At 41.7% G+C, this 16,253-nt stretch overlaps 1 protein-coding gene across 6 annotated transcripts in view; it reads right to left on the bottom strand.

Annotated features, from left to right (window-relative positions):
* The window catches only part of MTUS1 (microtubule associated scaffold protein 1), a 163,580-nt gene that overhangs the window by 112,885 nt on the left and 34,442 nt on the right, over window positions 1–16,253 (bottom strand). For all 6 annotated transcript variants that reach the window (XM_070068467.2, XM_089325863.1, XM_051842585.3 and 3 more), the window contains one exon: window positions 1,003–3,239. In XM_070068467.2, the coding sequence (XP_069924568.2) occupies window positions 1,003–3,090 (2,088 nt within the window). In that variant the 5' untranslated portion in view covers window positions 3,091–3,239. The remainder of the gene's footprint in view (window positions 1–1,002; window positions 3,240–16,253) is intronic.

Raw genomic sequence — 16,253 nt, 5'->3', positions numbered from 1 at the left:
TAGCATGGGACCATGCTGTGGGTTTCATTCCCCTTAGACACGAGCCCTCCGAGGGACTGGCTGGCTCACTCCTGCCTCCCCCCTACCCCTCACCTCACTCCCTTCTGACCCCAGCACAGGCACCCAAGGACAGCCTGTGTGGGGCCAAAAATACACCTAAGTCCCCACTGCCAAAAATAGGGCTGAGGATCAGTACACAAAGTCCAAGGGGGCTGTTTTCAATACTTGGAAAATTAGTTTCTTCACACTATTGTCCAAAACTTATGTGTAGTTGAAGAATCATAACCTCCAAACTGCATATGAATTTGTTCTGTAAGTAGCACTGTCTAGTCCTCCCCAAGTGTTAGACAGGTGCTACAGAAACCATGCTGCCTTTCCACTATCCACACGTGAAATGGAGTTTCTTTATTCTGTGTACCAGAAGTCAATGCATCTGGACAGCAGGAGACCTTGGACATTCACCGTCCAGTCCTTTCCCCCCTTGGGTCTCAAGAACTTCCTGGCCCAAAGTGACATTTGCTGGTCAGAAGCAAGCACTTTGCACACAGGAGAGGGGAGGGCTCTACTTCCCAGGGCAGAACCCAGGAGTTATTTTTATGTCGATATGTTTACTAGCACCACCTAGCCATTTCTTAAATGGGGTACACGTTAAAGTTTATAAACAAACTTTTTTTTTTTTTCAGAAACAATGAAATAAAACCTGATTGTATTAGGTATAACTCCAAATAACTATTCTACAATATTGAAGTCCTTTGTTCTTTCAGCGTACTACTAAAAGGAACATTGACACTTGGCACAAAACACTTCAACAGAGGACTTTTCTTCAGTATGAACGTTTGTTACATTGTTATCTATGAACACCCCTCTGTCCTAAGAAATAACTCCTGAAAGCAAGTCTACACACCTAGTTCTGCAGTATTATTGATTTATAATGGCTAACTAAATGCTAATACATCTGAGCTTACTTCCCATTCCCTCAAGAACCCCCATAATTTCACTCACCAAAAACAGAGAATCATATTCAAAAGTCTCATTGAGGTTTTCCTTTTTTAGCTCTTGTTTTTCCGCAGGTGCCTCATTTTCTTTCTCACCCTTCTTTTCAGGGCTAATCCTATCGACATTGGAGACACACGTCATTTCCGAACATTCCGCACTTTCCATTTGAACAGGCAGTATGCCTTTGATCTTCTGCAAAAATGCAGCCACGGACCCAGTCTCACATGCTGGGTTAGAAGAACTTGCTTTGTCAACATCTTCCTGATTCAATTTCACAGCAGATGTTGTTCTTGGAACCTTGTGCGAAGCATTTTTAGAATGAGTTGTAACATGCACAGCCTGGCTAGTAATGAGTTTATTAAATTGCTGCTTATGCATCTTGTTAGTTAGGATTTCTGCTTTTGTGTCTGCATTTAAGTCAGGTCGTGGGGTTTTGCTCAGAACTGTCAAATGTCTTGTGGAAGACACGGATGAGGGTGACGAGCCATTGGTCAACTGAGGTTTGGGTGTGACCCTTGATAAAGCAGCATCTTTGGACTGCAGCACTGGTCTAGACATAACTTTGGCTTTGACGTTCTTGAAGTTTGGTCTTGGGTAGCTTATAATTTCAGTTCTTCTAACTTTGCTGCCTATAGGTGTATTTGTTTTGGCTGTTGATTTTCCTGGACTAGATTTAGGCATATTGATGGTTGTCCCCTTCAAGTCTGGTAAATTTTTAAACTCTCGGTTATTCTTTCCCACCGTATTACATTTCTCTGTTGCTCCAACAGGAGGAATGGAAAATTTTGCATTTGTGTGTTCTAGAATTGGTGTTGACATGCAAACGCAGTTATCTGTGTTAAAGACAATATCATTTGCATCCCAAGTCAATTCCAGTGATGAAGTCACCTTCTGTCCTGGTGGGCTACTTAGTATCAATTCTGTGGTCTGATTTAGGGGTCTCAAATCCTTTTCATTGGAGGCACTTTGTGTATCCTCAATCACAGTGACTTCATGCTGAGAGTTCAACACTTGGGCTTTACTTTTATCAAAAGTTGGCACCAATAAAGGGCATTCATAATCAATAAGACAATCAGACACTGTTTCTCTTAGATTTTGGCCCATTTCCTTTTGCCCATATGAGCTCTGTGAATGTGTCTCACTATTTGGTTCATCTTTAGACAAACAAAAGACCTCTTGTAATACAGCTCTACTAGGGACTTCCACACCATCAGAAACTGGTGTTAGAGCTTGTATCTCTTTTTCTCCAACTAGTTTTTGCTGTGATCCATCTGTGTACTCACTGGTGACCTTTCCTGAAGAATACTGACACTGATTTCCAAAATCTGGAACCACAACCTCAGTTTGCATCATCACATCAGAGAATGCTGTGTGAGTTTTATCTTGGGTCTCTGATGGTGTGGCTTCAGGGTTTTCAAAGACCTCTTTTTCATAACTAGTTTCTCTCACATGCAGCCTGTCAGATTGGGAAGATGCCCAAGTGGAAGAGGATAAAGATGTATTTCCAATTCTCACTCTGGTAGGTTGCAGACTTCCAGGGGTGAGCAAAGACTGATGATTTTCAATGGCATGATGAGATACAGAGGTGCAGTTAACTTTCTCCACTCTTGAGTCAAATGTTTGGTTTAGCTCCAAGTCAGTAGGGTAGCCTGTACAGTTCAAATCACTGTTAGATTTCCACACAAAAGGTAGAGATGGCTCAACACACTGGCCCTGAACTGCTTCTAGGGGATCACAGCCGTTGTGTGGGTAATTGGGCTCGTCTGTATTCACAAGGATGGAAGACTGGCACGTGGAAACTTTATGCCTATGTAACACCTGATTCCTAATGAAATCACTTAAAGACTTTTGGTGATCAAGTATTTCAACACACTGATGGTTGTAAGAAATATTTTCACCACTGTCCACAGCAGGGCTGGTTTCAAACTCCACCAGCATGTCATCTGGGCTGGCACAATTCCAGCTCACAGTGTTGGTTGATGATGGTTGTGTGGAGGGTAACTGTTGGTCATATACATGTGTATTTACACTTTTATCACTGAGAAATAAGGATTGCAGTTCACCTCCTGTCTTGTCTGAATTAACATCATTCATCCTGGATATGAACTTTAAACCTCTGCTGTTTTATTTCTTCTTCAATTTCATACAAGAGAGAAGGGAAAACTGTCCATCTCCAAAGTTCAAAGCACTGTTGAATACTTCGAAGTCTCACATGCAGTCAAGTTGAAATGACTTGCTGTTCCCTGGAAGAAATAAAGTGTTTAACTCAAGTACACATTAGGGAAATCAACGGGTCACCCCTTGACTAACAACCACTTTATTTTCACATTTAGAACCCACAACTATTGATACAGGTAATTCAGTTATCATAGGTAATCTACCACTCACTCGTATACACATGCTGTTAGTTTGCAAAGACAAAATGGTACATGGAGATACTGCTGAAGTTATCCCTGTGACTGTCTTCCTAGATGACAGTACTCCTCTCCACTCCCAGGGACTTTTATAATAAAAGAGAAGGAAGCTAAATCTGCCAGCAGATTTTGCTCCCTGTTGGTTGACAGAATGACTGTTAATATTCGTTAGCCTGTAACAATGCCAACTCATGTCTGCTGTCCCAGCATAATTAGTAGTAGTGGCCCTTTCATTCCCAGAAGGGGCCCCAGGGTTTCCATGGAGAGTGACTGCTGGACAGACCAGGCAGGTCCAACAAATAAGCTAAAAAATCACTGAAGATTTAAAGTTAGAACTCTCCTTCACCATCTCATTCTTATCTTAAACATACACAATATCCAAACTGAATGGAAAAAAAGTTGATTAGAAAACATTGCAGAGGTACTTTGTTGGAGGTTCCTTTGAAATATTAAAGAGTTACTATGGACCATGGATTGAACTGTTTGCATAAGCGTTGAAGCCTAACCCCCATATGTAGCTTCATTGGAGACAGCAACTCCAAGGCAGTGTTTCACACTAAATGAAGTTATCAGGGTGAGGCCGACCAGACAGAACAAGCTCCTTCTCCCTCCCTCCCACCCCGTGTTAGGACACAGTGAAAAGGCAGCTGTCTACAAACAAGGAAGATGCTCTCACCAGAAACCAAACCCCAAAAGAATCCCGATCTTAGACTTTCCAGCCTCCAGAATTGTGAGAAAATAAATCTCTGTTGCTTAAGCCATTCAGTCTATGATATTTTGTTATGGCAGCCTGGGCCAGCTAAGATACCATATGATCCAGAAATTCTATCCCTAAACATCTACTAAAGATAAATGAAAACAAGTTCACACAAAAACAGGTACACAAATGTACATGACTCTTCAATGAAGCACTGATTGATAACAGCCCAAAAGTAGAAACAACTAAAATGTCCATGAACTGGCAAGCAGATAACAAATGTTGTTATAAAGCATACAAGGGAATGTTATATGGTGACTGAAATGAATGCGATATTGATACATAACGGGGATCGAGTGTCACAACTTGAAAACACTATACTAAGTATTGTCACAAAAGACTACACCTTATATGGTACAGTTTACATGAAATGTCCAGACAGGCAACTTGAGACAGGCACAGGAGTGTTTCTCTAAGGCTGGGAAAGGGAGAAGGAGAAGGAGGAGGAGGAGAATGAGAACAGAGGAGAATGAGAATGGTTGCTAACTGGGATGTCGATTCTTCTGGAGCTAACGAAAACGTTCTAAAATTAAGTAATGATGGGGCTGGCGCTGTGGTACAGCAGGTTAACGCCCTGGCCTGAAGTGCCGGCATCCCATATGGGCACCAGTTCAAGACCCAGCTGCTCCTCTTCTGATCCAGCTCTCTGCTATGGCCTGGGAAGGCGATGGAGGACGGCCTAAGTTCTCCCGCATGTGAGACCTCGAGGAAGCTCCTGGCTCCTGGCTTCGGATCAGCGCAGCTCCAGCCATTGCAGCCAAATGGGGAGTGAACCAACAGATGGAAGACTTATCTCTCTCTCTCTCTCTCTCTCTCTGCCTCTCTGACTTTCAAATAAAAAATATTTTTTTAATTCTGTAAAAAAATTAATGATAACTGCACAAGGCTGTAAATATATAGGGAAAACTATTGAATAAAACACTTTAAAACACCCAAGTTTTCAAGTCCAAGCATTTTTTAAAAAAACTAAAATTTTATTATGCATTTCATCAAACTGAAGTGCTTAAGAAAGATGCAAATGTTCAAGTTTGAACTACAAGTAAGGCACTCAGTAGAACTGGCTTTCTAACCCCAGGATACACTGTCAACCAGATGTCACAGTGCTCTTCTGAGTAACATTCATGATGGGGGAAAATGACACTCTATGTGTGACCTATAAATTTCTGAACTGAGAGATCTCATTTTCCTATTTTGCAATCTTTTCTGTGTTCAAGTTTCAGTGACCTGAATAAAAGCAGGAAAATAGGAACCTGACAGATCAGTATCCCCACACTAACAGTGCTCTGTGTGTTTCTGACCCATCCTTGACTGGGATTAAAAAAAGATTGAAATGTTCATCAACAGCACTTGTGTGCAACACACACACACAGACGTTCAAAAAGAGATTCTGAATTCTAAAGGAAGTGCTGCAGGATTTATACATTGATAGAAACTATCAGTCAACTCTTTTTTTTTTAAGATTTATTTATTTATTTAAAAGTCAGAGTTACATACAGAGAGGAGAGGCAGAAAGAGAGAGAGGTCTTTTATTTGCTGGGTCACTCCCCAACTGGCTGCAATTGCTGGAGCTGTGCTCATCTGAAGCCAGGAGCCTGGAGCTTCTTCTGGGTCTCCCACACGGGTGCAGGGGCCCAAGGACTTGAGCCATCTTCTACTGCTTTCTCAGGCCATAGCAGAGAGCTGGATCTGAAGAGGAGCAGCCAGGACCCGAACCACTGCCCATATGGGATGCAGGCACTGTAGGCAGCGGCTTTACCTGCTATGCCACAGCACCAGCCCTGATCAGTCAACTCTTTAATAGCTAAAATCAGTTCCTTAATTTAAAAGAATTCCTGAAGTAACAGATTATTGCCAATACCTTAAAAAGATTAATATTTTTAATTCTGTGGTCTAAAATATATTCATACAAAATGGTTTAAGATTTATCTTTCTACCTATCTATTTATAAGGCAGAGTGACACAGAGAGAGGGAGAAACAGAGAAGGATCTTCCATCTGCTGATTTACTCCCCAAATGCCCATACCAGCTAAGAGTGTGCCAGGCTGAAGCCAGGAGCCAGGAACCCAATTACTTGGGTCATCATCTACTACCTTCCCAGGCACATGAGCAGGAAGCTGGGGAAGCAGAGTGGCAGAGACTCAAACCGGCACTCTGATATGGAATCTGGGTATCCCAAAAGGTGACTTAACCCACTGGGCCACGGTGCTCACCCTTCTTGCAAAATGTTTAAATCAGAAGTATGTTTATTCAGTTTTAGACTTCTCTGCATGGAGTATAATTTCCAAAAGTATTAAATATGCCACATTTTGAGCTTCCATGAAGGCCAATACTCATTTAAAAGATTTTGGGATAAGCAAATATAAGAAAAGCTCACTGCAAATATGAGCATTTAGCATAACCTTATAAGTAATTTGTCTTTATAGTCATCAGGCTAAATTAATACTTCCTAATCACTGAAGTCCTCATTTACAAAGTACATAAAAGATGATTTAATATATGTAAACTGAGTATAAAGTAAATTACCAGTCCCATGCTATCCAATGTTTGATTTGTTTCCAGTATATTGCTTATAACTAACACTAAAAAGATGATTTCTCTGGAAAAACTGCCTAGGAATAAAAACATTCAGACAAAGGATATGATGGATATGATTACTTTAAGATTCTTTATACAGTTTGTCACATTGTTAAGTGAACAAAAGAAGGATCTTAACATATGCTGAGATATGTATATAACAGATACTCACATATTAACCGAGTTTTGCTTTAAAAGCTTATGCATTTTGTTCAGTATCATCAATAGTTTTCAAGTCTAATAAGACATTTTTAATTGCTTTGAAATGCCACTACAGTTATGACTAAATCTTCTAGATTTATAAGCCAAAGGTTTACAAGAGTAACAGGCAAATAAAGAACCCACCAACCACTCAACTTTCTTGTTAACTGTTTAGGACACTTGGGTTTATGATTTTTTTCAATTCACAAAAACAAATTCAAATTGGAGAGTAAATCTATTCTTAAAAACCCCCAAAATGTATTCATAAAAAATACTTGACAATTTTTTATTCAATTTGAAAAAAATTTACTGAAGTCTTTTTTGACCTTTATAGATACGAATAAAAATTAGTGTTACAGAGATTTGGATACCTAGAAGTTTCTGCAGTTGAGCTCATAATTCTAGGATTAGCTGGAGGATCAACTGCACCCTTCACTAAAGAAAATAATGGCTTCCAGTCACCATCACCATGATGATAAAGCCATAGACAGGAAAAGTTTGACCAACCTGCCCTCAAAAGTTTATCAAGGGGCTAGCACTGTGGCATAAGTTAAGTCTCTGCCTACAGCATCAGCATCCCATATGGGTTCCAGTTAGAGTTCCAGCTGCTCCACTCTGACCCAGCTCCCTGCTAATGGCCTGGGAAAGCAGTGGAGGACGGCCTAAGTACTTGGGCCTCTGCACCCACATGGGAGACCCAGAAGAAGCCCTTGCTCCTGGCTTCAGTTTGGCCCAGCTCTAGCTGTGGCAGCCATTTGGGGAGTGGACCAGCAGATAGAATAATTCTACCTCTGCCTATAACTCTACCTCTCAAAAATCTTTAAAAAATAAAGTTTATCAAGAAAAAATAAATCAAATGCTGCTTTTTGGAACAAAATGGTTGCAACCATTTTACTTAGCGATTTAAGCCAGTTCCAAAAAGACAGATGCCATGTTTTCCCATTTTCCCTGAGCTGTGTTAACTAACAGAGTACCAAAAATGCAATGTATTGGAGTGAAATTGACATTTTGAGATTCGATGATTGTTTACAGCCTTTGTCTCCACTGTTGAGGAACAGTGTTGTTTTCTTTATAGTATTTGTTGAACTGAAAATAGATCTTTGTAAAAATTAAGAGTGTGAATAGGAGGAGGAGGAGGAAGAAAGGTGGGAGCATGGGCGGGAGGGAGGGTAGAATAGGAAGTATCACTGTGTTCCTAAATGTGCATATATGAAATACATGAAACTTGTAAGCAAATAAAATTTAAAAAGGTTTATCAAAAAAGCTAAAAATTACCCATTTTGTCTTCAGGCCAATTTCATTGCTCTTCCACTTTAAAAACAGTGCTTCAGCTTCCCCTGTCTGACACAAGGCTCATGGAAACTGCATTACAAAACAGCCATGCAGGAATTTCAAAACTGCTTTGCACTAAAAGAAACTTCTCTCTCAATCCCATTTTCCATGAATATTTGCAGTACCCTTGCATCTTCTGACTTAATCTCACCTGAGTCAGTAAGCAAAATTTTCTTGTTCCTGTAGTTTTAATGTAATTTATGAAATCTTCCAAGCAACTGTCCCAAACATGTTTTACTAAAGAAAATGAGAACGTTAAAAATACAGGGTGCAGGGGGATAGACAAGCAGGGAAGGAGGGAGGGAGGGAGGGAGACTTGAATGTAGTCATCCACACTCAAGATAATTTCTCAAAGTTCCTTTCAGTAGTATCATATACCAGAACAAAAAAATAAAAAATAAAAGCAGTACCAAGCCTCCTTTTTAAGAGAATCACGTGGGTAAGACAGACTTGTCTACAATGTCTTCTGTGGAAAAAGAGAACAAACTCCTCACTAACTAAGATATGGGAATACAATAGGGCAACTCCTCTTGAATAAAAGGTATTAGAAGGTATGTTCATAATGATTTATATGGTGAAAAATTGATAATATGTACTAGAAGGAGTGATCAAAGAAAATAACTAACAGTATTACCTTTGAGTCATAATCTTGACATCTTTGGAAAAAATAAAACTACTTTCTACATCTTAGCTGAAGAAATTCTTTATTCTCCAAAGATAAAAATCAATTACTTCTTACAGTGAAAAGCCGAATCTTCATCATTTTCATTAAATAATTATAATGGAATTTATCGTTATATAATTGCTGTTCATTAAAATAATTATAATGGCTTTCATCGTTATCATATAATCGCTGGAAGAAATTTGAGATCCAATTTAAACTTGTCCATTTTACAAAGAAGAAAACCACCTCCGAGAAATAAAGTGCCTGACATGGCCAGGTCCTTGTTACTACCAGATTCCCATTAGGCAAACTAATAGTTATACACTAGAACTGTGCCTTAGTTGGACTACTGAACTGGAAACTCAATAGAGGCTCTCCCGTGTCAGTAGATATCTTCTACATCTTCCTACTACCCACAATGTATAGCCCAGTAAAATGAACTTAACACAGCTCAAGTTGCTACACTATAATTATGTAATAAAGAATTTGACTCCATGGGGCCAATGCTGTAGTGTAGTGAGTAAAGCCACCGCCTGCAGTGTTGGCATCCTTTATGGGCACCAGTTCAAGTCCTGGCTGTTCCACTTCTGATCCAGCTCTCTGCTTTGGCCTGGGAAAGCAGTGGAAGATGGCCCAAGTCCTTGGGCCCCTGCACCCCTGTGAGATACCAGAAAAATCTCCTGGCTTCTGCCTTCAGATTGGCTCAGCTCCAGCCATTGCTGCCATTTGAGAAGTGAACCAGCAGATGGAAGACCTTTCTGTCTGTCTCTCCCTCTCTGTCTGTAACTGTGCCTCTCGAATAAATAAATAAACCTTAAAAAAATAAATTTTCACTCCAAAAGTCAAAAGTAGCTTCACTACTTTATAACCATGCCAAAGTTCATTTTACTCTTTATGGCAAAATATAGGATGTCCATCTTTTTAAGATGTGAATATAAGTAGTTGTGATTTATAGTTTCCAAATCATAAAATTACATCATTCTACTTAAAAGTTAAGAATTCACAAATCATAACAGCAATTTAACTCCCTAGGCTATAAAACCCCAAATGCCACCTCCTCTTTAACTTGCTCTCAATTTTTAAAAAAGGGCTGGTGCTATGATGCAGTGGGTTAACCCCACACGGTTGCTACTTCGAGTCTCGGCTGGTCTACTTCCGATCCAGCCTCCCGCTAACGTGCCTAGGAAGGCAGCAGAGGATGCCCCAAGTGCTTGGGCCTCTGTACCCACATGGGAGACACAGAGGAAGCCTGTGCCTGGCCCCCTTCTGGCTGCTGTGGCCATTTATAATGAATCAGTGGATGGAAGTGTACACTTGTGTGCTAACTCCGCCTCTCAAATAAATAAATCTTAAAATAAAAATTAAAAAGACAACATTGGTATATTATGTAAGCTACAAAATTTATTTTATTCTAAAGTCATAAATAAAGCAATCAAGAGACAGATTGTTTGGCCTAGGGGTTAAGATGCCGGAGACACCTGTGTCCCATACAGGAGCATCAAGGTTGGAGTCCTTGCTCTGCCCCGGATTCCAGCTTCTGGTTATCGCAGACCCTAGGAGGCAGCGGTGATGACTCAAGTGCTTGGGTCCCTCCCACAACACAGGAGACCTAGACTGAGTCTCCAACTCCAGCTTCGGCCTGGCCCTGCCCTAGTCATGGCAGGCATTGGGAGTGAACCAATAGATGGGAGCTCATGGTTATATACCACTCACATGAAATAATTAAAATCTAAGTAATTGAACCACAAAAATCATCAGTATGTTGCTGATATTGTAAGTCTCTTCCACCTTTCAAAACCATTCAAGGAGCTAATAGTTTTGCACTAAACCTCAGCTTATTCCTACTTTCACAATTCAGACCTAAATTATTCAATTGGCTCCTGCACTGCCATTTTTGACAAATTCAACCAAGCACCAAGTTTAGTGAGGCAAATCTTACACCTAGGGACCCAGTATGCGCACATTTAGCAGGCAGTTTCCAAAAAGCATAATGATTTCCCGTGAGACTGTTTAACAAGCTGTTGTTGTGGCTGTTATGTTCTGCTTTTTAATTTTCACTTTATTTGGAAGGAACAGAGGACAGAAGAAGATGTCCCATTTGGTTTACTCCCCAGATGCTCTCAACATCCGAGGTTGTTAGGCCAGGCCTAAGTGAGGATCGAGGAACTCAATCTCCCGCATGAATGGCAGGAACCCAACTACCCGAGCCACGATCCGTGGCTTCCCAAGGTGCACATTAGAAGTGGAGAGGCTGGGACTCGAATCATGTCAACAGGAGGAAGCTACATTTGATTTTAGTGAGCTGCAAAATGAAAGGCTATATAGCTAATACTACAGAGTTACACTTTAATTTTTAAAAATAAGCATAAATTAAAAATCATATTCTATGATATGTCTGACTTCAGCGTGCATGCAAATCAACGGCTTCTGGTAAAAAATAAGATTGATTCGGTAGTCTGTGGTAGAGCCTGAGATTCTGTATTTCTAACTCCCTGCCGACACAGAGACTTTTGATCCATGGACCACTTTGGAATAACAAAGAAGTAGCCTAGTGCTTTGAGCAAAGAACTGACCAGATTCCAGACACTGGCAGCTGTCATGGCTAGTTGCCTTCACATTCAGCTGTATCATTTCCAACTAACTAGGAACAGACTTTCCTACCTATAAACTCTCGGTTTATGTTTTTGAACTTTCTTCTCAGAGGGCTAATACCCACCCCAACCTACAGAGAATACCTGCACACATTCACACTTTGGATAGACTGTTGCTTGTATCCCATGTAGGTTTATTCCTACCACATGGAGGAGCTTAATTCGAGTAATGCTTCTACTTCTTCTGTCCTTTTACTCACTACACCCAGGAAAAGTGACAATGCAATTTTTTTTAAGATTTATTTTATTTATTTGAAAGACAGAGTTACACAGAGAGGTAGAGACACAGAGAGAGGTTTTCCATCGGTTGGTTCACTCCCCAAAGGGCCACAACGGCCAGAGCTGTGCCAGTCCAAAGCCAGGAGCTTCTTCCGGGTCTTTCACATGGGTACAGGGGCCCAAGGACTTGGGCCATCTTCCACTGCTTTCCCAGGCCATAGCAGAGAGCTGGATCAGAAGTGGAGCAGCTGGGACTAGAACTGGTGCCCATATGGGATGCCGGTACTTCAGGCCAGGGCTTTAACCCGCTGTGCCAAAGCACCAGCCCCGACAATGCAATTTTTAAATCTAGGAGGAATGATTCGCACAAGTCCAGAGCAGTCCAGCACCCTTCTTTTTTCTCTAGGAATGAACTGCCCCCCAGAGCCAAGACTGGGTCTTGAGGGAGGTATTCACGTGAGGCACCTAATGTAAGACAGGGCCACCGAGGTCATCCTGGAACTCTGGAACAAGGAAATTTTGAGTACTACTGACCCTGTCATTCACTATATTTGATATTTTGTTCATAATGCATTTTTCCTTCATTCTGAATTTTTTAAGATAATGCATTACTGATCCTGTGTTAGTTGATATTTTGTTCACCTTGATAATTTGTATTCATTCTAATTTTTAAAAATGCATTAAATATTAACTTGACCACTGAGGTTCTGGGGACACCCCTTAATCCCAGACCCAAAGGTGAGTGTCCTGGCCCTGCTGCCTATCGCACAAGCTCTACTCTGCAGCCCCAGGAGTAGCCCCATCTCTACAGCAGAGAGGGTAGGAGGGGAAGAGGACATCTCCCACACACTCTGTCCCTCAAGCCAGCTTTCCTCTGGAACTCGGATGTCAAAGTAGAAATGAATTCTATAATTACAGAATCTAGCTATAATTCATTTAGAATAATCTATCCAATTTGTTCTTTTTCTCATTTCTCAAATAGTTCATAACCAGAGAGAGGAAAAAGATAGGAATCACATCCAAAAAGGGGTTATCAACCAGTCCTGAAAGTGTGTTGGGGCTGGCACTGTGGCATAGCGGGTAAAGCCACTGCCTGCAGTGCTGGCATCCCATAAGGGTGCCAGTTCGAGTCCTGGCTGCTCCTCTTCCGATCCAGCTCTCTGCTGTGGCCTGGGAAAGCAATGGAAGATGGCCCAAGTCCTTGGGCCCTGCATCCCTGTGGGAGGCCTGGAGGAAGTACCTGGCTCCTGGCTTCAGATCAGCTCATCTCCAGACATTACAGCCATTTGGGGGAGTGAACCAGCAAATGGAAGACTGACTCACACACACACACACTCTCTCTCTCTCTTGCTCGCTCACTCACTCACTCTCCCTCTTTCCCTCCCTCCCTTCCCCCTCTGCCTCTCTAACTCTGCCTTTACAAATAAACAATTAAAAAAACAAGTGTGCACTAAAGCTGGACCCTGAAGGCCAGGACCATGCTGTGCCAGGCATTTATCATGGGGGGTAAGGGTCCAAGGAAAAACCAGACGAGTACTTCCCACCCAGGGAATCGAACAGAACTTTGGGCTGTGGCTGCTCACAAACCATTACAGGGGAAGTCTCCAGGGGGAAACCAGCTCCAGATGCAGACTCGGGCCGGGAGCAATTCTCTTTACTAACGCACCCCCAGCACCAGGAGGAGTGCATAGAGTGGGTTTTCATTAAACATTTGCTAAAATAATTAACGTGCCAAAGGGCCAAGAGAATTTGATTTTGGAATTGAACTCCTTTGGATTTTAACCCATCAGGACTTTACCTTGCAAGGGAATTCAATCCTAAGATTCATTTCTCCCCAGGGAACTTGACAATGGCAAAGGGTCTACTCAAACTGAGGGCATCTCAGTATTTCTGCCATCTTCACTTTGTCACTGGATCTCATTCCAGTCCTCTAATTAGCTACAAGGGACAATATGGCTGCACAGAATCTGAGATTGGAAAGGGGAAAGTAAATTTAAGCCCTGGGCACAAGGTAGCCTTATTCTTGATATAACTAATGCACCTGTCAGAGAATTCTAAGAGACAATCTCCACTGGCCCTCAGAGGTGCTGGAAGAGCAGGGAAAGGGGTAGTGGCTTCACTGAGAAGCAACTTCTTTAAAGTAGGGGTGAAGCCTAAGCCTGATGAGGAAAGAGAACAGCAGGCAGGAATGCTAGAGCTGAGGGCTTCTTTCCCACTCCTGATGTCTCCTTTCATGTGGGAGCTCAACTACTATATCACACTTGGCTTCAGTCTGAACTCATGCTGTCATCCTGTCCATGAGTGAAGTAACCTACCCTATCTGACTAGAAACTGTGGGAAGAATAAAGCAGACAGGTTTGCCCAAGCTCCTCCTACCATCTACAGAGCACAGGCACATTCCTCCATACCTCCAGGGGCAGCCCTGCCAAATCGACCAGGAGGACCTGCTCCAGGGGTTTGCTTCTGTCTGTCACTAGTTGGGTCTGACTATTCTCAAAGAGCAATGGAATTTTCATAACAAGTAACTAGGGCTGGCCAGTCACTCAAATCTTTTCCTCTTCTTTCTAGCACACAGTTGGGCAATATTTTTCTACATCCCTTACAGGTGGATGCTATGTGTTCCAGCCATTAAAATGTGAGCAGACATTATACCTATCTCCTCCTTTGGATGTTATCTATGGACCAGCAAGATCAAACATTAAAGTCTGCTCCAGTTAGTAGGCAAAACTAAGGCTAATTTATAAAACACATTCTAGTTTAAGATATTACAATGTAAAACTTGTCTTAACCTACAATCAAAAAAAAAAAAAAAACTAAAAACTAAACACTGCAAAGTCACTGACTGAGTTAGAAGAGACCTTAAAAATGATTGATGGAAGCTTAACATTAATCCAACGTTTAAATCCTTTCTTAGACTAAATCAACAAAATCTCAGTCCACTTCAGAGAGCACATACTATGTCTGAGGCAATTCCTTCTTCCCCTGTCTAGACATTCACTGTCTGAAGTCATAAAGCATACTTATACTGTTGAGTTGAGAATTCAAATTCCAATTACAAGTGACAGAAAACCTCAAGTAAAGGCAAAAGACCAGACAAAAGCTTACTGCTGTCTCACAGAAAAGTTTTCAGAGGTTGTCCAGAATTAAGGGGTCTTCACCTTTCCATTCCTCTGTCATGCATGACCTCAATCTCTGGCCCAAAAGAGCACCATATGTGGTCACTGAACAGATTGGAAGGGGGAATGGTTGACAAGCGTGGAAGCTACTTGCATGTACAGGACACTAATGCCAGGGGCCACAGCTTTGTCACATGGCCATACCTTCTTGGAAGCTAGGTTGGGAGGTAGATCAAGAACACAGGTTTTCTGTAGGCAGCTCCACATTCCATAACCATTGAAGAGGGAAAACATGAAGTCTGAGGTACAAAGAGCCAACTCTGATATGCTTAACTCAAACCCAATGCTCTGGTCCCTAGAACACTGTCTTCACTAATAAGAGATCCATTTGTATTTAGACCTCCATGGCCATTACTTACACTTGCACAGAGATTTCTAGAAACCAGGATGACTTAAATTCTTTCTGAAGGTACCCTGCCAGGTTCAGGGCACAAGATCTCTGGATGTCCCTTCCTAGGTGATGACAACCATGGTGGCAGGCTCTTAGACCTCAAGGAAAGCTAAGGCTCACTTTGACCCCTTCTAATGTAACATAAAAACTGAGTTTTTTTTTTCCATAAGAATTCTTCATCAAGTTTATTTCCAGTCTGAATTTGTTTTTTAATTAACAGCAGTCCTTGAATGTTTCCTTTCTTGTGATTAGTGGCAGTCATGTTTGGGGACTGTAGACTGAAAGCTGAATTCAATCAAAAATTGTGGTAATATCACACAATCAGTATAATCAGGATCACCACTTGAGATATGGATCTGATGTCTACCATGTGCCAGACATGGTGAAGTTCTGCACCTGCTACAGTCTGGGTTCAGTAGATTTGTGTGTAAGGAAGAGAAGACAACACCATCTAAAGTGTCTTACTAGATGTAAGATTAGCAGACCACGAAAGTAATGAGGGGATCCTGGGCAAGCTTTGTGGCACAGGTTAAGCTGCCACCTGCGACACCGGTTTCCCATGTGAGCACTGGTTCAAGTCTTGGCTGCTCCACTTCCAATCCAGGTCCCTGTTAATGCACCTAAGAAAGCAGCTGAGGATGCCCCCAAGCACTTGAGCACCTGTCACCCACATGGAAGACCTGGATGGGGTTCTGAGCTCCTGGCTTTGGCCTCACCCAGCCCCAGCCACTTAGGGAGTGAACCAGCAGATGGAAGATATCACATGCTCTTGTTCGTTCTCTCATATTCATTCTCTCAGATTCACTCTCTCAGATTCACTGCCCCCCCCCCACTACCCAGCCTTTCAAAAAACATAAATCTTTAAAAAAAAAATCTGA

The sequence above is a fragment of the Oryctolagus cuniculus genome, chromosome 2 (genome assembly GCF_051225735.1).
Source record: "Oryctolagus cuniculus isolate XC-2025 breed Fujian yellow rabbit chromosome 2, ASM5122573v1, whole genome shotgun sequence".
Taxonomy (NCBI): Eukaryota; Metazoa; Chordata; class Mammalia; order Lagomorpha; family Leporidae; genus Oryctolagus; species Oryctolagus cuniculus.
The sequence above is the reverse complement of the archived record's forward strand: the minus strand, read 5'-3'. Positions and strand labels throughout refer to the sequence as shown.